The following is a 24,410-nucleotide window of genomic DNA, read 5'->3' as shown; positions in this document are numbered from 1 at the left end:
AAGGTGCTATTAGGAATATAGGACCCAGTAAAAACTGCTCAGGGCAAATATACAAAACAGAGATCTGCTCACAATTGTCAAATTTGCACTCAACCTTCTTATCTCAGTTGTCCTTGATAGCATAAAATAGGTGGGTTTTAAAAAGTTAAAGTCCTAGTTTGTCCTAAGCCTGGTATCTGTAATTTAATAGTTCATGGTGAAATAGTATATTGAAGTTAACTTGAAATTTCCCAGATTACTAAAACAAGATTGTGACAAAACACAGCCACAACCACAATCCTCATTGTAATTCAGCTAAACCAATATTAATCAGATTAACGGGTACCTAGATACTAAGGCATCCATATTTTGTATCAGGTAAGATTTCAATCTACAAAACTAATAAGGATAGTTTAACAAAAAAAAATATTTCTGTCCATAATAGAAGAAGCTATGAAACAGGGAAAAGTGTTCTATTCAACTGGCCTCTATGTTCATGTATTTATAAGAAAATTGTTCAGATTTCAGCTTATTTTACACTATATCTTCACATTTAAGGATCTAGCCTCCATTTCTGTCAGTTTTTCTCCTGCAATAGGATGATTATAGGCAAACAGAATTTCTTCTGAATATATACTTTTAAGTCCAGGTATTTATGTAATTTTCATCTTTAAAACAGTCTTGTATACCATAATTCAGAAAGAGAAGAAGCAAAGAAGAGGGTTACTTAAGCTATTATTTCTGCTGGCCAAAATAAATATAATGTATTTGTACTATATGAGTACAGGGGAAAATAATGGACAGTCTTCCTGATAGTAAAGTGTACAAATTGGCAGTGGAAATATAATTATTAAACATCTGAATGTGTATTTGCAGGAGTCTTTAGTATGGGGTACTCTAAATCCAAAAATAAAATAAATGACATGCCTTAGGGTTAATAAAAAGCACAGCAGGTAATACAAACCTAAACATATTTATTCAACAGTAAATCTCACTGATGGGAATTTTTCCCAGGTACGTGTCAGTATGATTGCATCTGGTCTGTACATACTTAAGGGCGCTTACTTCTGAATAGACATGTGTCAAATTGAGCAGTATGTTTTTCACCTGTTAAGCAATAAATTAAGCACAATTTACTCAACCAAACAACTGTAACTTTTCTGTTGAAGGCATTTCCTCGAATGTTGCTTCACTCAACATTGCATTTTTCTGCTTTAGAAGTATGACTGTTTCATGTCATCTTGTTTTGAGGAGGCTTGAGTAAAATTGTGGTTTAACATTGTCCAGCCTAGTGCTTCTGCATGTGTTGGGTCTTCCCAGTATTACAGATTTCAACGAAAACAGGGAGCACATTAAGACATCAAATTTATCATCATTAAAATGATATGTTTTTCTTGGCATCTGTGATTATCATTTTGTTAAGAATTATTCTCAACTACTCTCTTAATCGGGAGATAATGAATTAAAGCTTGGCTTTAATATGATGTGAGGAAACATCAGCCTTCAAGAAAAAAAAACATGGACTTTTAGTTTATCTATTTAAGGTGCCCTGTTAAGCAGAATTTTATTTATCCACTTGTCTGCCTCTGTACCTATTGCCTTGAGATTCTTAAACGTTCACTTCCATTTGTACACATAGATGAGAGTAGTGTATTAGCAAATAATAATAATAAAATAACCAACAAAGGTTGCTAAATTTATTGAACCTATCTTTCATTATAAAGCTTTTCAATGTCTTTTGATAATTTTTTCAGCTAAAGCAATTTCTAAAGGTTTTAAACTTCACCAGATTTAGTGAATTATGTGTCTTACAGCTCACAATAAGAGCTAAATAATTTTCTTTCCTGGATCATTCTATATATATTAGGCAGTTTAGACAACATAGCAGATTCAGAATTCATTAGAAATCTTCAGCTCTTTTTGTTTCTTTTGTCTGAATATACTGATTAACCAGGTTTTGACTAATACACTAATTAACTGAATATTGCTGTTAATTAACTGAATATTGCTGTTAATTAGCTGAATATTGCTATTAAAATTTATATACACAGAGATACCTACCTACCTACATACATATAGTAATTCTATTTTCACCCTAACTAGCTCTATCTACAGAAGCTGCCATTTATATTTTGCCAACAGATTCTGCATTTTGGAAGAAATCACATAGAAAGGTGTGGAAGGACTTATTTCCCAATGATCCATAAGGGCCAATTATGGAATTAAACTGCTAAAATACAGAAAGTTTGGAGTACCCCTGCAGCCAGATTCTATTTAAGCTAGTCATTTCTGAAATCAACTAATTAGCTCAATATATTCCCCAAAGCAGCCTGTCTTTATATTGCAATTTAAATATCTTTTACATGTGCAGTAGTCCTGATTTGGGATTTTGAACGCTGCCTATGCTATTGCAAACTGAAAAAAATCATTCTGCAAAATATTGCTAGGACAGCAGCTCTGTATAAGCTCTGAGAGGTATGAATAAAAGGGGATCATGTCCCCAAAACAAAGGCTATAGGTATCTGGTAAGATCCGCAATGATATCATACATACTCTGATATCATCATGCAAGTGATAAAGATTATGTACTTTACTTCTGTCACATCAGGACACATCAGGTCATTTGCTCTCTTGCAGAGACATCCGTGCTTGTAGGTTTTGTCATCGCTTATTTATATGGCTGGTTCTTCCAAACAAGTCAAATCATTAAAAAATAACTGGTCTTTCCACCTAGAAAATATTTTAACAGAAACAATGATGATAATATTTTCAGATAGCTGTAGTAATAGGCAGATTTCACAATTGGCTATTTTCTTTCCTTTCCCCCTGCCATGCATAACTTAGATTATGAATCCCTTGGCTAAAAGACAGTTTATCTATGTCAGTATTAAAGACCTACTATCTCAGGGGATCAGAAAGAAAAACCATAGAAGGAGAAGCTTTTTCAATGAGACATCTTATTCCAAACTGTTGGGCTTTGTTTCCAGGCAATATAAAAAACAACAGGTAAACAGACTGTCAAAACTCTTAAGTGGAATGTTGCATTATTCTGACATTTTTATAGTGTGGAATATAAGAAGAACGAATTTTCCATTTTCAACAATTTCTGTGAAAGGTAAATTAATTCCAATTAACTAGTGAAAGCCCTGGAAACAGCAGGGAACTACAAGCAAGCAAAGCTTATTTTAAACCATGATTTGTTTCATCTTACAGTGGCAATGAAAACGGCCACTGTAAACATGCTTATTTCAAAACAGTAAAGGTTAATTTCCATGTGAATGCATTGAAGAGTGGATACAGTGTCTTTCACATTTGAACATTCATTTAAAATACAGGCAGTTCTCGACTTACAAGAGTTCATTTAGTGACTGTTCAAAGCTAGAATGGCACTGAAAAAGTGACTTATGATCATTTGTCACAGTTACAACCTTTGTAGCACCCCAATGATCATGTAATCAAAATTCAGATGCTTGGCAACTGTTTCATATTTATGACCATTGCTGTATCCCAAGGTCATCTTTTGCAACATTTTGACAAGCAAAGTCAATGGGGAAGCCAGATTCACTTAACAACCAACTTACTAACTTATCAACTACAGTGATTTATTTAGCAACTGTGGCAAGCAAGGTCATAAAATGGGGCAAAATTCACTTAACAAATGTCTCACTTAACAACATAAATTTTGGGCTCAATTGTCATAATTTGAGGACTACCTGTACTGTACTGACAATCTTGATTCCTTATCATCCCTGATCTCTATTCTGTTGTTTTGTTGTTGTTGTTGTTGTTGTTGTTGTTGTTTCTCCTTGCCCTGTTATACATGTCCACACTATAGAAAGTACCCAGATGAAAAAGTTTGACTACATTTGAGGTAGTTTTAATTTAGTAGTGAAAGAAATTCATTTTACCACACTTCAGCATTTGCTGGGGGGAAAAAAAACCTTTTCATCTCTACTTCATTGTGCACACATTTGTCCTCCTATGCACCACCTGGCAGAAATGGATTTCTTTTTTTCTTTTTTTTTCTTTTTTTTAAATAAAGTTTTATTAATTTTTGTAATTAAACAACAAATATCAATATGATGCATTTACATATACAAGCAATAAAAAAATAATCCATATCAATACATTTTCAGAGACGCTCGGCAGTCCCCGCCTTGCCTCCACCCTCATTCACTTTCCTGTCCTTCCTCCCTCTATTCCCACAACCTCTCCACCTTCCTCCTTTCCACCTGGAAATGGATTTCTTTGTATCATGATTTTTGCAGTTGGGAGATCACCAACCCTTGTACGCATCTTAGAAAACCTACCATCACCATGTGCTTTCTAAAATTGGGAGCCAGTCTCACAATACAAGCTAATTGAATGAGCAGTGTATTTACTGAGATTACCTTTTATTTTCTTAGATATGTTATTAATATAACTCAGATAATGACTCCAAAACGTCAAAGGGTTAGGACCTTTAGCATGCATGGGAAGGTTCATTTCATTAATAATCCAGGATGTTAAAGCTATGACTTAACCATGAGAACTACACAGTTAGGAATCCAATTGGATTCCCCCTCTCTTTGAGTAATAAAAGAAAATATTAATGGCACCAATGAGACTAGAAAAAATTGGCTTCATATAATAAGTAATGCAGTCAGCATGGAAGTACAACTGACGCCATGTTGCTTTATAGTAATATTCTCTGCATTTGCTCTTAGCTTCTACCTCACTTCATGGTAGTATGGTTAATTTGATCCTATCTCAAGAGCTTGTGCATTCCCCAGGAAAAAACGAAACTAGCTCCATTTTGGATGTTTTAGTTACATGTAAGGAAAGTCAGATCTTCTGGTTCTCCACTCATAACATAATCAATTTAAGTATCTAAAAAAATCTTTAGTTCTTCAAATGCCATCATTCAAATATAAGCTATATAGGTACAGTATGTGATTGGAACTGGAAACTGTAATTTAAGTTTTGAGACTATTGCTTTATATTTTTTAGCCCTGACAAATGATATTATTTTCTTACAGTTCAGAAAATGAAAATGGAACAGAAGAAAAGAAGAAATCTGGAAAGCCAGGCTTTGGGGTGCCACAAATATCATTTAATGAGGCCGACTATTTTGAAGACCAGAAAAAAGTTGCAATTGCACGGTAATGAACTAGATTCATCTGGAATCAACTAGTTAATGGTTAAATCTCTATTAAAGAAAAATGACAATATATTTTGTGAATGTTGGAGACATTTGAATTCATCCACATAAGTTTATATTGGATAAACTTTGAACCAGTTTCTCCCTCTTCTGTAAGACTTGGTTTTCTCTTTTGTATCAGTCTCTCCCAGTGGCTGGCTTCCCAGCCCAATAGGGAGGGAGCAAGAACATCTGTCCAAGTCCAACCACCACATCTCTGTGTGTGCCTGACTAATTTGCAGATGCCACGCACTGCCTTTGAAAGTGCAGAAGGGCTGGAAGTACTGTAAAATAATCTGGGTGCAATTACACATTTCTCCTAATTGTTCACAGGTTCTTGCTCTTCTTGTTTCTATAACATATGGTTTTAATTCTTTGAATGACATATATTTGGAATGGTGAATAGTCCTGTATGGAAGTGCATGGATTCCTCTTCTCTTTCTTAGAGCAGCAAAACTAACATTACTGTTGGAAAATGAAATGATGCCATTTGAAACTTGAAAGAAATGTTGGGATTTTGCTGGTTTCCCAAATAATAATTCTGCAGAAAAACTACATGAAGAGAGCAATTCCCAAGTCTCAGAGGCTAAGTAGCACATTTTGAGAGCTTGACATGGGCTCGCTCACAAAATGGCTGCATGGAGCTCTACTGTAATAGCCCCTTATCCTTTTTTATTTTCTAAGAATGCCTCTGGATCTACAATCAACTTCAAGAGCATTTTTGGAAATAAAGATGATGCAACATTTTTCAACCTTAAAGCAACTGTAAAATTTAAGTCAGATGAGACATGGAGCTTGGTGAGAGCCAAGAGGGGAATCTGTAGCCGCTCTTGTATTCATAATTTAGATCTCAGTAGATAAGTGCAATTTCTTCACTTTGTTCTATCATAAACTGATTCAAGATTCCATGCTGGTCCAATCCAATAACAAACATTTGCCCATACTGCATTTTTCTTATTGCATATATGAAGACATTATGCATTCCACTAAGTATTTGTCTTGTATTTTGTTTGCCCATATATTACAATGCAGTTTATATTTCCTTCCTTTTTCCTATCTTTTGGTATATCCCTATAATTATCCCTTGGAGACTGATGTGTAATTTTTTTCTTCTCTGTTTGACATAAGTACCCAGCTGTGCTTTGGGGCAGAATTGAAGTTTTTGCCATTGTAAAAACTTGAAAAGATGGGACTATTCTCCACTAATTAGAGGTTAGGAAAGGATTTAGTCAAATGAAATGAGAAGAATGTTGCCTGTGAGAAGAGTGGACTCTTTAGTCACATTCTTGGCTGTGTCAAAATGTTCAGTCTCCTTAAGATACTGCACAGTATTAGGCTTGTGCAAAACTTCAAAGAGGTGCTTTGCTGTGTTGAAGATTCATACAAAGCACACCCCTTCAAAGTAGTGGGCTCTCCTCACTTGTGAAAGCAAAGAGATGGAGTTGCTTCACTTCTGCTGCTCCAAAGTCTCTTTGACAACCTTTTGTGACTCTTCCGGTAGACAGAAAATCTTTGTGACTGAACAGTACCCTGAAGGCTGTAAGATGATGCAGAACACTTCAAAAGAAAAGGAAAATGTGTCATTACTGCACATTAACAAGTTAAATTGTGTTGGTCTATAATGCACATTACTTTGTTGAGGCAAACTTGAATACTCACATTTTCTTAACCTCCAAAAATGTGACATTTAGCTCCCAGAATTTTCAGTAATGGCCAAGTTGGAGCGGGAACTCAAGGAACTGAAGTCCAGATAGGAAATAGCAATAGCACTTAGGCTTATATACCACTTCATAGTATATGAAGTACACTATGTATCAGTGGTGGGATTCAAATATGTGAACAACTGATTCTCTGTGTGGATGCTACTTCCAGAAGTCCATTCTGGGCCTGGGCCACAAAAAATTAGCTACAGGTTCTGCCAAACTGGTGCGAACTGGCTGAACCCCACCACTGTTATGTATACATAATATAAACCGCTCTCTAAGCGGTTTACAGAGTCAACATATTGTCCCCAACAATCTGGGTCCTCATTTTACTGACCTCAGAAGGATGGAAGGCTGAGTCAACCTTGAGCCGGTCAGGATTCCTGTACTGAGCGGTGAATTAGCTTGCAATACTGCATTCTAATCACTGAACCACCATGGCTCTATGCTGATATAGGCATCATTATACTATCATATGGACCTTTTACAATGTGCGAGATACATGACTGAATAGTCAGATCTGTGATAATAAGCATCCAGTTTAAGGTCCAGATAGTCCTCGATTTACAACCTCATTTGGGACCAGAATTTCCATCGTAAGCCATTATGGTTGTAAATTGAGTGGTCCAATTTTATGACAATTTTTTCAGTGGTGGTGAAGTCTCTGATCCTATACAACCAGAGAAGGCTGTAGAGCACGGGTGTCAAACTCAATTGTGCCATGTGACATATCATGACGTATCGCAACATTTTTGCCTGTGTAGAGCTGGGGTGGGCGTGGCCTGCACATGACGCATCTGGCCCACGGGCCACCAGTTTGACACCCCTGCTGTAGAGCATTGAAGTAGCAAAGCCATGAAAGCTTGTCTCTTCACAATCAGAAGCAAGAAATCCACGTTGTTTCATAAGTATCTTTAAGGGTATGCTTTACTCGGAAATTCATTCAACTTGGCTGAAACTTTTAATGTGAAAGAATCCATTTTTTATGAAATGAGAATAATGTAATGGGATTTCCTTTAGGTCAAAGACAATTGTGGATAATAGTTTCTTGACGTTAGATGGCAAGAACGACTCAAAAGCTGAAAGGAAGAAGCATACCTCAAACCAGGTACTGAGAAATACTAATCTGTTTGATATGTGAAATGTTGAAGACCCTGGCTATGACAGAACAACAAAAGTACTGTACAACATCAGGCTGGAATAGTACGTTGGTGTTGAAATACCACTTTTTCCCATAACTCTGATTTACTAAATAAGGGACCATATTTGAAATATTTAAGAGCTGATCCTTAGAGGCATTAGATGCATAATCCTCTGAATTAGTTCACATATTAAGCTAAAGTATGTTTTGTTTAACAATTTAATCAATAGTGTGATACAAGGGTGCTAAGTATAACCTGCTTGGTCTGGTTCACGTGGACCAGTTTTTAAATGCAAATCTGCCCATCCTTCCTCCTCTTCTCTCATTCTCCCTTGTGTCCCACATTCTCCACCTTGTCTTGATTCCAGGCAATAGTACACAGTGTGATGATAAATCAAGACAGCTGTCCCCATGGTGAAAGAAAGACAGCAGCAGCTGCTGCTGCTCACTTGGCTTTTGATGGGGTGTCATTGAGCAGGCAGACTGGATATGGGAAAAGATTGTGCTATGTAAGGGAGGAGAGGAACAACTGGTCTCTTCGGCCTCCTCCTGTGCATTCCACAAGAGCTATTTCAAGGATTTGCACTGTTTTAATAGAGACCAACGAGGATCTGGTTCAGATTTTCCATGCCACCTGATAATGGCAATTATACAGTATATCCCAAGATATTTGGCTCTATGTGTTGGTGCTGTTGGAAGAAGGGTGATGAAAGATGCAGGCTGTTTTGTACTCTTACTCTTTATTAAAGTTAGGATAAAACGGGGCTCTATTTTTCATTAACAGCTGCGTTAGTATCAATGTTTGTGCTTCGGTAGCCATTAGTGCTACATGGCTTTGCATAATTAAAGTTTGTCTAGATTACGTGTGACATAGATATTGAGCACAATACAGACAGGGATCTGTAATGCAGTATGGATAGGCTTAGCCAACACTGTTGATTTGTTTAAGAGACAACTATAGGCAGGTTGTATGTGCTTACAACCAAGAACAGGTCAAGATCTGCTGCTGTCCCATTGTTAAACTAAAATATGTTTTTGAATTAGCGTGTTGTATGAAGCCAACCAGCCATTACAGTTCATACAACGTCATATTTTTTTGTTTGTTGAAATATGTGATCCTAAGCAAGGGTAGTTTGTTAAGCAAACTATGGCTTGCAACAGTCAGACTGTTTTGATAGGAATTCAAGGAAGGGAGACCATTGGGCACAGATGCATTCAGCATTTACCTTTCCCCAAGTAGTACCTGCTGTGTAAAGAGTTGCTTATGGTATGAAACTATGGGGCCTGAGGTTTGGAGCAACCTATAGTTCTTGAATGCATTTCTACAAACATATATCAAACAAGCCTACACTACTCCTAACATGTCAGTATGCATACGATAAAGGCTCTGTTCACAATTTCTCAAAACAAAATTCTGCCTAATTTTGATATACCTGGATTGATCTTCACTGAATAAGCCTCAGTTGACCAGGTTGACTCAATATGGCAAGCAGTTAATCATGGCTAATAAAACACAATGACTGGTTTACCAATATGCTAACCAAAAGCAAAATAAATTCATCTGATGCTGACTGTATCCACATATAACTAAGCCCAGAATCTTCAAATAATTAAAGTACTTAATAACTTTATTGATTCTGATCCTCTTGGAATAATGAACCACTTGGGGAACTATGACAGTATGTCTTACTGTGCTCTTAGCAGAGAAGAAAGACTAAGATGCCTTATGCCCTTAGGCATAGTTTGTTGGGTGTGTAAGTTTTATGCACAAACACTGTGCCAACCCCAGAAAATAATTGTGATCAAAATAATTCTACCTAATACACACAGAGATGAATTTCTTTTGAATATATAACCTATCTTTCCGGCCCAGTTCCCATTGACTGGAACAAACTTATATTTCCAGACTATCAGATTCTGATCCTGATTGGTGAAGGGAGGAAGTCAAAAAAGTCAAGGTGGCAACTGCAAATAAACATCTAAGCCCTGCCCTTTTTTATCTGAAGAATGATTTTTTCATTCTGTTTTTAAGAAGTTTGTGCACTCGGTATGGTACAGTTCCAGTCCTTTCCATCTGCTGATGAAAAAGTATTCCCAGGATTTAATAATAAACTAGGCAACAAGGGTGAGGACAGTTGAAATAACATAGCAGTAACCAAACTCTGGTTTGTTTGTTTCTTTGTTTTGCTTTAGTTTAAGGCAAATGCTCATTTTCACAAGCTGTTTCTGGATGTCCCAATTGATGAACCTTTGAGACAAAGTAAGCAGAATGCCATTTTTTACGTTATGTTTTACTTTTGTAAGTCATGTTTTCTACAGGTAATCCTTGTTTGGTAATTGCTTTGGATAGCCACCCATTCACAAATATAACAGTAATAAACAGTAATAAAAATTCATTTTCCAATCAATGCAGCTTTTAGGACAGCAAAAAGCTTTCAGTGTAAAACTGTTTAAGGTCTGGTCAGTTTCAGGCAGAAGCTGCCAGTCTGCAGGAGGTTTCTAATTCACTAATTAAGTTCATAGATCTGAGTTTATTAACTTATCTTAGTGTTTTTTAGGATCATGCTCTTCTGCGGATAAAAGCAACTCAATAAAGGATAGCTTGTTTAAACAACCTCTGCCAGACGGCAAAAAGGGAAGGAAAAAATGGTTCATCCACAGGACACAGTATAAGAGAACTTTATTTAAATAAGAAGGCAGCACTCAGTGATATTTGCAGCCTCTCTCTCTGTCTCTCCCTCCCTCCCTCCCTCTCTCCCTCTCCCTCTCCCTCTCCCTCCCTCTCTCTCCGTCCCTCCCTCCCTCCCTCTCTCTCTCTCTCTCTCTCTCTCTCTCTCTCTCTCTCTCTCTCTCTCTCTCTCTCTCTCTCTCTCTCTCTCTCTCTCTCTCTCTCTCTCTCTCTCCTTCTGTCAGTGATTCTCTTAGCAACCATTTTACCAGAACCAATTATTGTCCCTAAACAAGGGATACTTGGGCTATTTTTTCCACAACTTGTGATATTAGGGTTATCAAGAGATTTGCTTATGCCCAGTATAGTGGCTTCCTTTTTTGGCACACATATACACACAATACAGTTCTGGTTCATAGCACATTCTAATTGTGAGTTTGCTTTCTCATATAAAATCCCAGTACATGAGGTCTCAGGTACACCTCATTTAGTGACTGACTCATTTAGCAACTATTCAATTACAACAGTGATGAAAAGAGGAGTTTTGTGACAAATCCTCACATGTATAACTTTTACAGGTCTGTAAAGCAAAAGAAAATTATAATAAAAGCATAAACAGAGTCTTGGTTTCACAGTGACTGCTTCACTTAACGTCCAAATTGCTGGTCCCAATTGTAGTCGCTAAATGAGACTACTGGTATTTACTATTGAATAGCTCTTTCTACTCAATATTTATATATCAAAATGTAGATTCTGAGACAACTAGAATATTCTTCCAGACTTTGGGAAAGGGTTTTTCCCTCTCAGAAATACCTTTGAATTTGCAATATTTGTTTTAAGAAAATTATTTTAGACATATAGTGTGTGTTAGATACATTGCCTGGCCAGGCTGTACATATTCCCAGTTATATAACATTACTTATGTGATCTTTGTAGATTTTACCTGTGCCTTACAAAAAGAAATTGTATACCAAGGGAAGCTATATGTATCGGAGAACTGGATTTGCTTCAATTCCAAAGTCTTTGGCAAAGGTACCAAGGTAAATAAATATAATAAATATAACATATTTAAATAAATAAAAATGAATATAGTATATTGGCCATGCAGGCAAGGATAGCCAGGAAAATAATTGAAATCTGGGAAACAGGCCTCTTGTCAGTTAACAGGAATTTTGAATTAACATCAGCTTATCAAATACTTAGGAGCCGAAGGCTTGGCAGCAGAAGTAAATGATAGCCAATCGCCAGCCATCAACACACCAATCAGCCAATAGGAAGGCACCACATAAACACGACTCACAGAACAGCCCAAAGCATGTATTCCAGTAGTGGAAGATGGGCTCTAGCATGAGTCTGAAAACTAGGAAGATTAAATCTCTGGTCCTGGTGACCGACCAAAATCGATCTCGCATCATTATCCTGGGACATGTATATTTGCCTTCATTCATAAATAAATATATTTCATGGTGTGTTAAAGTCTATTATACATGCCTAATTTTTAATCTCATATGTACACAGTTGATAGTTGCAAATGTTAATGCTACATTGCAGGGGTCCCCAACCCAGGACTGTGGCCCAGTGCCAAGCCACAGCCCATTGGGAACCGGGCCTGCGGAAGTGGTGGGTGAGCACTGGAAGGTTTTAAGAAGAGACTGGACAGCCATTTGTCTGAAATGGTGTAGGGTTTCCTACCTGAGCAGGGGGTTGGACTTGATGACCTCTAAGGTCCCTTCCAACTTTATTATTATTGTTGTTGTTGTTGTTGTTGTTATTGATGTTGTTGTTATTATTGTTATCTCCCAACTATAATGTGTGTTTAGAGTTAAATTCTGCCTTAGCATTATGTGAAGATGCAATTTGTATCTTTAGTTGTAAGCAAATCACAGTTTCTCCTCTGTGATTTTATTCTCAGAGAAATGCTCAGCTTAATTGCATTGTTAAAAATCCTTTCCTTCATGGCAAGTTTTTGAACTATTTATTTGGTTATAACATTGTCAGGAAGAAAACAAATACATGGAGTGCTTCCCAGCTGGATATAACCAAAATGAGATTTAGCTGAATATTTTGCAGCATTAGAAAACTGCTTAATTATATAGAATTTTCCCATTCGTTCCTTTTTATGACATTTTTAATCAATCTGCCTCCATTTCCTAATGATTAGCATTGTTGTAACTGTATTTTTGGGTGAAATAGAGGTCAGAACACAATGTAGAGGAACCGCATGTGTTAAAAACATGTTTTGTGTATTCTTAAATGATAAATACAAAACAGGCAATGCATAACCAAAGTAGTTTGCAGGGCTCTTGCATTCATCACAGATGGAAACACAATAATTTTAAGCCCCCTGAAAATAACATCCATCTATTTTACATGTTTTATTATTTTTGTCTTAACATAATATAGGCATCAAATTGGCACTCAGATTAGTTTAAATCTAAAAAGATAGCTGTCTGGCTTTATCTGAAAGTATCTAGGCACAGCAGAAATTACATTATAAACACCAGTATTCACTTCTTTGCATGGGCTCTGCTGCATAACCATCAATATTGTTGGTTAAATTGACATCTTCATCTTCTAATAATCATTATGCTTTCATTTTAGATTAGTATACCTGTGTTATCTGTAACACTAATAAAGAAGACTAAAACTGCCCTTTTAGTGCCAAATGCTCTCATTATAACTACAGTCTCAGATAGGGTAAGTTCACATTTACTACATTATTTTGTTATGGTGGTTGTTTGTATTTCTGTACTCCTGTTCTGGGAGTATAATTTGGGAATAAAAATTTCACCAAGTTAGCACATTTTGCCTGAGCAAGAGCAGATCTTGCTCAGGCAAAATGTGCTAACTTGGTGAAAGTCTTGGCATAAAGTAACAGTCCAAAGAGCCTCTCATAAACTTTAATTATGAAAGGCAGATTATTAAAAGTCAACTGAGTATATGGGATTGCATGTGATATGGAGATTCCTCAGATCCTTAAAGTAATAATTAATGGGATATACTTTAGTAAGAATAATAAAGGCAAGCTCTTTGCTGGTTTTAAATAATATTTGTTGGTGGTTTTCTTTACAGCACGTGTTCGTCTCTTTTCTGTCCAGAGACACTGTTTACAAATTGTTAAAATCTATTTGCAGTCATCTAGAGGTAAGTAAAACTTTCTTCAGATCCATAAGTCATACTATAAGTGCAAGGAAAAGTCAATGGAATGGAATGGAATGGAATGGAATAGAATAGAATAGAATAGAATAGAATAGAATAGAATAGAATAGAATAGAATAGTTCTTTATTGGACAAGTGGGATTAGACACACAAGGAATTTGTCCCTAGTGCATAAACTCTCAGTATATAGGCAAACAACAAAGTTAGATAGTCATAAGATACTAATAGCAAAGATGGTTACTTTTTCAGCACCATGTCATAATCCTGAACAGTGGCTAAGCAAATTCTATCTGTATATCTGTGATTATTCTTAGTATTACTTAGTTAATCCTAGTCCAACTGTGTAATTTTTAAAATTTCACATTTCAGGATGGCAACAGTCCTAATCCTTCTTCCCTAGAAAATAGTTTCAGAGCTGATCGGCCTACAACATTACCCCTGGTAAGTTTATTTTTGAACAGAAAAGCATTTATAATGCACAACTACATTAGAATTAGCTTTTTTATAAAGTAAAAAAAAATATTTTATTAATTTTATTTATGTACTAGAATTTCTATAGTTTCTGAAGGCTCTGAGTGGCTTATGTCCTGCCATAGAAATTTAATTACTATCATCAAATGTCAGCAGACATCTACTGGGTATCTTATTCAGGATAGGTAGATTAATTTTCATTGTCCCTAAACATTTTCTGAATATCCATATCTTCAAAACTCTTTGGAAGTACAACAGAGAGGAAGTGGTATGGACAACCAGAGGCAAGCTGTCCCACGAAACAGACCATAAATGAGACCTCCCAGTTACTGGATCCCTATAAATGGCATTCCCTTGATGGAAGGACCCTTAATAAAATTTCTCTCCCAGCTTTTATTGCATGGGCAAATTCAACCTGAGAAGGTGGTGGTTTCAAAGATAGTCAAGTGCTGAGCCATGAAGAGCATGTTACAATATTCAGCCATGAGATGACAAAAGCATGAATTATTTTTAATTTTTATGTGTTAGATTTCTATGTCATATATCAAAGTGACTCTATTACCATATACAATACCTCAGAAATGGGCATAACTGATATACATGATGTAATTCTCCTCCTAACATGTACTAGAACTAAAGTCTACTTTCCTAGAGGCATGAAATTTACCCTATATCATCTGTATGCATATACATATTCACACACATAAATATATAGTTAGGCCCCCAAGTCAAAACTGATACATGATGATTCTTCCAAGCTGAGTTCTTCATTGTTTGCGTATCATAGACAGAAACTTGTCAAACACTCAACTATCAACATCTACCATACATTCAGAGAACTATTAGGGAAAGGCTATTTTTACCCTACTTTCTCTCAACACAATCTCTAGAGCAGGGGTAGTCAACCTTGGCTCTTTTATGACTCGTGGACTTCAACTCCCAGAATTCCTGAGCCAGCTGTGCTGGCTCAGGAATTCTGGGAGTTGAAGTCCACGAGTCATAAAAGAGCCAAGGTTGACTACCCCTGCTCTAGACTGAGTTGTCTCTTATTCCTCTGGAATGCACCCATTGCCACCTGAGAATCCAGCTATTACATTCTATCACAGAAACAATAAGATTAAGTAACATCTGCACAATTCTTCAAGCTCTAATATTCTTCCCTATCATTTTGCAAAGATGCAAAAGAAATTATATTATCTGCAAACTAAATTATTTGAAATAGCATGGCTTGATGAAAATCAATTACTGAATTTTATGCACCTGGAAACTTAGTCTCCAATCCACCATCTTAATGTTCTACCCATTAGGCTAAGATACACTTTGGCTGCAATTGTAGAAACAAGACTGCACAATATTTCAGGCTGAAAGCCGCCTTCAGTTTTGAATGATATGCTGGAGGACACACAAGAGTGGATAGGATTGGGGGGAGGGGGGGAAATTAAGCAAATATAATTAAAATTCAAATAATTAAATGTATTACATTTAATGTATTTTAATTAAAAGAATGTACATTTTTATTTATAACATTAAACATAAGTTGGTCCTGAAGCCTCAAGTTGTTGTATCCCTATTGTATATATGTAACTAGCAGCAAGCCTCACTGTGTTTTATAGAACATGTCTGTATATAGGTTTGTACTGAGAACATTCTTATTGTCATTGTTTTTAACTTTGAGGGTACAAAGGAAAATAACAAATTGATATTTAATATTTAATTGGCATTTCTGATACATTCTGATATACTCTGATACTTTCCAGGATTTCAATCACGATTTCTCTGAATTGGATGGCATCATACAGAGACGTAGACAGGAGATGGAAGAATCCAGCAGCACTGGTTCTCAAACCCCAGAATTGGAACACTTACAAGGTTTGCATTTAAAAAATTGTTTCTCAACTATCCTACAACCTTTTAGTCTAGACATTTGAAACACTTCAGCAAAGACGGAGAGGGCAAACATGGTTTAGATGTAGCAAAGTACTTCACTGGCTTTTATTGGTCTCAAAACTGTTCAAGTGGCCTACACTTGCTTTTAGTATGTTTCTTCTTCTCCAACAGATCACCATGAGTCTGATAACCAGTCTCATTTCAAAAGTTCCAAGACAGAAATGAAAGATGTCCATAAAAATGTACAGTCTAAATGTAGACGTGATGATCAAATCAGGAATCTTTCAGGAAACAGTAAGTAAATCTTGTTGTATTTCTTTGGTTTGTCCCATAACTGTGCCCAGAATTGTACAGTTTCTTATTTGTCAAATATTGATTGGTTCACTGCAGTCTCTCCATTGATGGATTGGTAGAAATATTTCTGATTTGACTGAAACTGGAGATTCTGCCTATAGGGTGCAATTCAGATTTCGTATCTGCTGATCTTCTTGGCCATAGCTGTTTTGTTGTTGTTTTTTGTTGCTTTATTATTTCCAGTGCTTCCCTTGATCTTCCTTGTTTCTAGGTGATGTTTCTTGATTGGGTATACTTTGGCAATCTTGTTTTTCATTTTCTTTCTTTTTCATCTGTTCTAGCTTGCTTCCATCTGATCTTAGCATGCTGATCTTATTTTCCAATCTAATGTTTATTTATTATTAGTGAGGGGGGGTTAAGTATTTTGATATGTCAGGTTGTTATTTAATTCGGCTTTTGAAATACAGTTCTCTAGATTGAAAAGAAATGATAAGGTATGTGTATCTAAATGGAACATGTAGGGGAAAGACAAGAATAAGGCAATGGGGAAAGGATGCCTAATTTATAGCTGTGGGAATAACAAAAGGACTGTGACTTCCTATGTAGTCTTCCAATTTCCTTTAGTTTATAGCAGGGAGTCTGCATATGCCTGCAGATCAATTTCTTAATCACAGATTGTAGCCTTGAGTATTTTTGGAATTCCTTTCTTTGCCTCATTATTCTGAACATATTTCCATTCAGATCAGTTTACATTTTAGAATGCATCTCCCATATGGTGAGAGAACCTAATCTGGCTGATATATTAATCATATATTTAAGCTATAAATTTTAATCAAGGCTTTCTGAGCTTTAAAAGTGTCCAGTTTTACCATTTCATGCTGTACAATACACAAAGCTAGTTAATCTTCATTAATTAACATTAAATTACAATGTACATTAACAGACTTATTTAATATAGTTCATAGGTGGGAAGAAAAAGAACAGTCAATTTGAATCTCCTTGTTATTTTGCATTTCTAGTCTCCCACTATTGTATGTGTTTAGCTGTAGGCTTTTCAAAGGCTAGGTTGAATTATCTTTTTATCTCATAGTTTCTTCAGGAATCCTCGGATCTTTTGACAGAATGAATTTTCAATTATTTGTGTCGGTGACTCACGTACTCATTGTTTATGCAATTCTGTAAGTATGTTGAATCATTTCCTCAAATTACAAAGCTGAGAGCATCTTTCCTGGGATATATTTTCTGAAAGTTGGATATGCAGCGGCTAAATAAATGGTTTCTGAATTTCTTTTTCTTACTTGCCGCACACAAATAAAGATCTGAATATGTTCCACTGTAAATGTTTCCACTGGGGAAAATGGAGGGAGAAAATGCAATCTCTCTAAATTACTCTGAGTTGTGTTATATGGATAACAAGCTTATGTAGTTTCCAAAAGCATTTTGTCAGACTCCTGAAAGTAACTGAAAAGAAGATTGATGGATATTTTCAAGGTTTATGGGCAAAGCAGACCAGGCAGCAACATTGCAAATCAAGTAGCAGATAGGGGACTTGTAAAGCAGGGCAAATTTCTGAAGAAACCCTGTTGAATCGGACAAGAATATGGGTCAGGCTATTTACTGCTGGAACAGAGCTCAGCTCACTAACATTTGCTTTTCTTGTTGATCCCACGAGGGCTTTTTCTTTCCCTATTGAGGCTCTCTTAAGAAGGAATATCTCCAAACTCCTTCTGAATGTCTGATTACACAGATGAGCTGAGCTAAATCGGCACAGGATTTGACAAAGCACGGTTAACATTACCTAATTTAGTGTAACGGGAGCTTTGATATTGTAATAGGTTTTCTATATTACAAATGAGTTTATCTTATACGGGCAGTCATCTGTTTATGTTCTTTTTTCTTCTACATCTCTCTTGCAGTGTTTTTATCCTCATATGTTCCACATTCTATTTGCGATATAAAGTTCATCATTTGGAAGAGCAACTTGTATTCATGGCTTCTACTGTGGATCCACATATGAATGAGTAAGGTTACTCTTTGTTGAAATGCAGCGTCCTTTGTATTCTTTTATATTTCTTTTTTTTTTTCAAACAAACTTAAAAACAAGAAAGATGATGTGGACTAGCTGAGAATCTGAGAATCTCACAGTGGCCAAATACAAGCAGGGCATGAGAACTTGAGAAATATACTGCATTGATTCTAGAGATAAGTCATTTGTATAATAAGTTTTCCAAGAAATCCTTGGGGAGAGGATTTTATCAAAAATCTGAAAGTCCAAGCATGTAATATCTCACTGATCAACCATATTGACATTCTTGCTGTTATTCTGACCTTTTTCTGGTGCACATATTTATTCTTCTTTAAGCAGGCTTGCTTTTTTTTTAACAGTTATTTATTTATATTTATTTGACTTACATAGCCACTCATCTCACATACATGACTCTAGGCAGCTTATGGTAAATTAGATTTTAAAAATACATAGTATAAAAACACACAGCAGCCAAGCATAAAAAATGTAACTCAACAAATTCAAGATACAGTGAGCTGTATCTCACAGGGCCCATATCCCACCTAGCTAGTGTCCTGCTTTTGCTATTTCAACACATTTATTATTTTGTTGTTAATTGGAAAGCTATTAAAATAGGCTGCTCAGTCTGTTTTTGCACCTTACACTGTATTTTTACATTACTTTTATAGGAAACTGGCTTTTTGTTTATCATTTTTTGAAATAAGCCTTTTTCCATATACAAGCAGTCTGAGACTTATGATCTTTCTAAGTTATAACAGATCCACACACACACACGCACACCAGATTCAGAGTTCCACCAACACAGGCTCACACGATCACATTTTGAGCACTCACAATCATCCTACATTTATGACCATTTGCAATACATGACGTCGCGTGTTTGACATGTCTGAACTAGAGGATCCATGCCTATTGGAATAATACTAATCTGCGTCTTGAATGTGAAAAAGGATGGGACCACCCTCATTTCTAGGGTAACATATTTCAGGGAGTAAGGTCCACCACCACTGAAAAGCCCCAGCCCTCATCACACAGACCTTGCAGAATGAGGAGACCCTTAATAGGCCCTCTGTAAATGATTGTCCTAGCGTGGCAGATTATATCTTGCCTGGTCTAATATAGCACAGCACTGCATATGACTTCTTTCGCCTTTACATTAACTATTTCAATCCATCCAATAATGGTTTTAATAGTCATACCATCATTGACTCTCGCTTTCACATTTAAAACTTTGAGGAATCGGGGTGTCCTTTTGTAAAAACAGCAGATGGTAGCTGTGGCCCATAAGGCATTTGCACATGTGCATCTAATGTGTCAGTTGTTCCCTTTTCTAGATTGGGAGCCCCTTCAGACAGTCACTCATGCCTGAATCATGTTGCAATTGGATTACTGTAATGTAAAAATTTAGCAGGTGAATACTTTTCTAGCATAAAGACAGTAAAGATACTCTTTACTGAATTTCTGCAAAAATGTCTGCTACTGAAGTTATAAGATCAGAGTTAGATTTTATATGTGTAAAGAATCTAATTGTACCCCGACTGTGTAAATATACTGTGTAATGTTTTATACAGTGTTTCAGTGCTTTAGTGTAATGCTAACAAATCCTATGCAAAAAGAAAAAAAAACCACAGCTCATAATAACCAAAGTAAATGTATGTTAAATTTCCATTTTCAGGCTGATATTTCCATGCAACAGCTTCAATGTGCTTATAAATGAATATTCACATTCTTATAAATGACACCTTCAAGCAATTATTTTCAAGCTTCACTCTTAACAGCCCTGGTGTATTCCTAAAAAGATAAACTTAAAACTTTATTGTAGTCACAGACCAAAATACAATGGAACAGCTGTATAGGACCCATAATTTACTACAAAAACCACTATTAATAGGAACTTTAATATCCACCCAAATACTCTCTTCTTTAAATTTGTGCCTCGAGTAATAAGTGGAGTAGAAAAACTTGGCAATAGACTTTGATGTTTAGGTCTTGCTTATCCAAAAAATAACAAATATAAAATTATCTAGGAATAATGGGTTCTTACAATTACCTTTCTAAAAGTTACAATAAAACAGGGCATATGCTAGAGCAGGGGTTCTCAACCTTGGCAACTTTAAGACTTGTGGACTTCAACTCCCAGAATTCCTCAGCCAGCTTTGCTGGCTGAGGAATTCTGGGAGTTGAAGTCCACAAGTCTTAAAGTTGCCAAGGTTGAGAACCCCTGTGCTAGAGTTTCAGTGGCATCTCAGCCAGAAGACCAGGTTCTGTTGTCATAGAAGATGTTTGTGAATTTGCCTTCCACTGCTTATGAAGAAAGAGTATTAAGATGGTAAATGTAAACATTCTGTGATATTTAGAGTTTGCTGCTCAAAGTATTTGCTGGCTTAGAACTAGGGTCAAGATTGCCAGCCACATTTTTTGTCCAATTTTTAACATCATCTGTTTTTTGGTGGTACAGTCTTTGGTTACTCATAGCCAGTTCTTTGAACATCTTTACATTTCCAAGGTGATGTAAAAGTATCAGTGAGTATTAAGGCAGTGAGATCCTGTGAATAGAAAATCAAATTTAGATGTAAAACTAAGATAGTAATCTATGGCCTATATCTGCTTCAGTAAAGCAGCTTCTGTATGAAAGGCCACACTGAAGATACAGCTGGGCACTTAAAACAGTTTTCTCAAAAATTTGGATCAGATAGTCTCATAGGTAGTCAATTACATCTGCATTACCTAACACCTGAGCTATGAGTTTAACAAACATATTAATTCAATAAGGGTGTAACTGATCCTTTTGGCTTCAAAAAATGATGTGTTAGCTGAAATCCACTTTTGGCCATTTCGAATAGCATAAGCAATATGCTTATTTTTACACTAATTTGTTGAATGAAAAATCACACCCGGTTGTTTAAAACACTTGCTCTACAAATGCTGTTTATTAACTGTGCACATGAGCTATATTCTATTTTTTTTTAGACAAAAATCATAATCTTTGTTTTACCAAATGTATTTGCAACTGTCAGTCTCTACAGTAAAGAATTTGGGTTTGTAATGGCCTCTCCTTCTCTCAATCGAACAAGAATTTCTGCATATAACACTGACACTATGCCTGTGAAGACAGCAGTAGAAATACTATTTTAGTTAAAAATGCAACTATATATTATTTGAACTTGATTAATTATGTGCCATTAAGTCAGTGTTGAGTTTTAGCAACTTCATAGATAAGAGTTTCTCTGGGATGATTTTGCTCTTAGTGGGTCTTTCAGGTCTTTCAATAGTATTTTAATTTATGAAAGGCAAATATAAGCAGAACAAGGATACATCCTTGTTTAATTCATTTCTTAGTGAACTATTCCTGAGATAGTTGTATGAATTGTCCCTAACCTTTTTCTCCTTTTTGAGTGACCTTATATCATTCAAGAATATGTCAAGATCAGAACAAATATTATGACATGAACATACATTACTGATAGGTATCTTGTATCATGAAGTTGCTATACTCAGTGTGCATCAGCATACAGGAATAAACTTGTCTTTTCTGCTTGTTCCGGTTTTGTTATGTAATTAGATTTTTAATTTATTCCATCTGTAATTATACACTGTCTCACTTTCTCAACCCATATTCTCTATTTCAGACATCCAATACAAGGTGGTTTGGGATATCACCAAAAATATAATGTTGACGGTCTGTATGCAGAGCTAACAGCTAATCTTATCAAACTGGAAAAGGTAATTGGAAAGAATTGCTAAACTACAGAAAGCAAAAATAGTTGGGAGACTTCATGCATATAAAGATGGAGCTGGGATTTATTGGGCTGACAAGATAGTTGGTTAAATATCTTTTAACTGGATTGGAACAAAAGAGGTCAGAGGGTTGAAATCTTTCATAATTGTGTAGAAGATATTTTGGTAGGGGTAGCTTGCCTAAAAAGCCACATAATGAAGAATGCTAATAAAACTTTCTAAGATAAATTCCATAAAATTTAAGAAAATTTCCTAGAAGATTCTCCTCCCCCCATTGTCTCAATTAGGCAAAAAATCTACCCACAAAAATAAAATTCTTTGAAATTTTGTCTGTCCCCATACTGTATTACCAGTGATGGCAAATTAACGCCATGTGTGTCAAAGTGACACTCTACTCCAGCATTCCCCAACACCGAACAACTCTTCTTGCTAGCAGCCCTGTTCTCATTCAATTTTCAGAGGCTATGGAGTCTGCGTAAAAATGGAATAATAATAATGATGATGATGTTGATGATGATAATGATGATGATGATAATAAAGTTGGAAGGGACCTTGGAGGTCATATAGTCCAACCCCCTACTCAGGCAGGAAACCCTATACCATTTCAGACAAGTGACTATCCAGTCTCTTCTGTTGGGGGGGGGGAATGACATTCCAACAGAGTCAAATTAATATTTTTTGAATTTTTTTATATGCCATCCCCAAAGGTTGTGCCATCACTGCTGAATACCAATAACATTCTGATCCCAGAAACAGTAATTCTTCTTCACAGACTTGAAAACATCCAGTTAAAGCATTTTAGGCCTCTTCAGTTAATCTGTTTTTCAGGTCAGCTCATATATAGTCCTACTTGCATGATGTCTCTTCCTATGCTATAGACTTATATGAGCATCTATTGGGCAACCCAAGAAGCCATACAATTCATTGCATTTTTTTGTAATGATGAAGTCACTGTTCTCCAAATGTTGCAATAAGGCACCTTGTCCATAGACATACATTGTATTAAGACAATCCAGAGAAGGGAAAGGACTGTTGGTCTAAATCAGGGGTAGGCAACCTTGGCTCTTTTATGACTTGTGGACTTCAACTCCCAGAATTCCTGAGTCAGCATAGCTGGTTTACGAATTCTGGGTAATGAAGTCCACAAGTCATAAAAGAGCCAAGGTTGCCTACCCCTGGTCTAAATCACTGCTGTAGAATTAATAAGCTAGATATAATAGTTTTAAAAATGTAATCCTCAATGAATTTACGTGGTTTGAGCCACAGTGAAAGAAAGTATTCCATTTTAGATATGATGGCTAGTCAACAGTTCATTTCTTGTCCATGTAGCAGCTAGCTTTATCTATATAATGTGTTCTGTATATTTTTTTTCCTCCAAGATACAAAGCAATTTACAGAAGCTACTTGAAGACAGTAAGTGAACTGCTGTTGCCTTTGGATTACTTCATTCGCACTTCATTTTTTCTCTAGATAAGCAGCTCTGAAGATAATATCAGGCTTAGCCAATCAAGTTATGTGTACTTGAGTTCAGTACAAATTCACAGCTCTTGTGCAATAGCATCTGTTTTCTCAGAAGACAATCCATTTCCTTGTCTACACTGGTATATGATGAATAACAGAGGATCCATCTGAGGCATTATTATTGTGATCCTGACTAATTCTGCCGACTGCCAGCAGTTCAATTCTGAATGGCTCAAGGTTGACTCGCCCTTCCATCCTTCCGCGGTCGTTAAAATGAGGACCCAGACTATTGGGGGCAATATGCTGACTCTGTAAACCACTTAAGAAGGCTGTGAAGCATTTTGAAGCAGTATATAAGTCTAACTGCTATAGCTATTGCTATTATATTGCTTAAACTTTGCATAATTTCATTCTGAACTACTATATTTTAGACAATATGAATATATACAATTTGCTGTGCAACTATGTCTGGAAAACTTTATAGCTTGTATATGCTTGTATCTGAAACATTCTAGTTTCCTTCTTTTTTTTTTTCCTACCCAGACAGGAAGGAAAGTTTTGGACATATCCAGAATGGCATTAGCTGGACTCTATAAATTTAATTTTGTGAATTAGGTAGCCTTTTGATTTGATCAAGTTTTTTCTAGTTGGATCTGGCATGTTTCCACAGAGTTGCCAAGTCGAATCTGTGCTGCATGCTCATC

The 24,410-nt window shown here is 36.1% G+C and overlaps 1 protein-coding gene across 1 annotated transcript; it reads left to right on the top strand.

Moving 5' to 3' along the window:
* Nucleotides 1–4,909: 4,909 nt before the first annotated feature.
* GRAMD2B (GRAM domain containing 2B) lies at nt 4,910–23,913 on the top strand. Its single transcript, XM_029283759.1, has 13 exons — nt 4,910–5,120; nt 7,882–7,969; nt 10,196–10,262; nt 11,607–11,710; nt 13,272–13,367; nt 13,743–13,814; nt 14,199–14,270; nt 16,058–16,169; nt 16,359–16,481; nt 17,572–17,659; nt 18,398–18,502; nt 22,137–22,230; nt 23,625–23,913. Exons 1-13 carry the CDS (start codon nt 4,978–4,980, stop codon nt 23,664–23,666), a joined length of 1,206 nt encoding a protein of 401 aa, XP_029139592.1. The 5' UTR covers nt 4,910–4,977; the 3' UTR covers nt 23,667–23,913.
* Nucleotides 23,914–24,410: the final 497 nt, after the last annotated feature.

The sequence above is a fragment of the Protobothrops mucrosquamatus genome, unplaced genomic scaffold (genome assembly GCF_001527695.2).
Source record: "Protobothrops mucrosquamatus isolate PMUCROS unplaced genomic scaffold, P.Mucros_1.0 scaffold213, whole genome shotgun sequence".
In the NCBI taxonomy this organism is placed as follows: domain Eukaryota; kingdom Metazoa; phylum Chordata; class Lepidosauria; order Squamata; family Viperidae; genus Protobothrops; species Protobothrops mucrosquamatus.
This window is presented reverse-complemented; position numbering and strand designations above follow the sequence as displayed.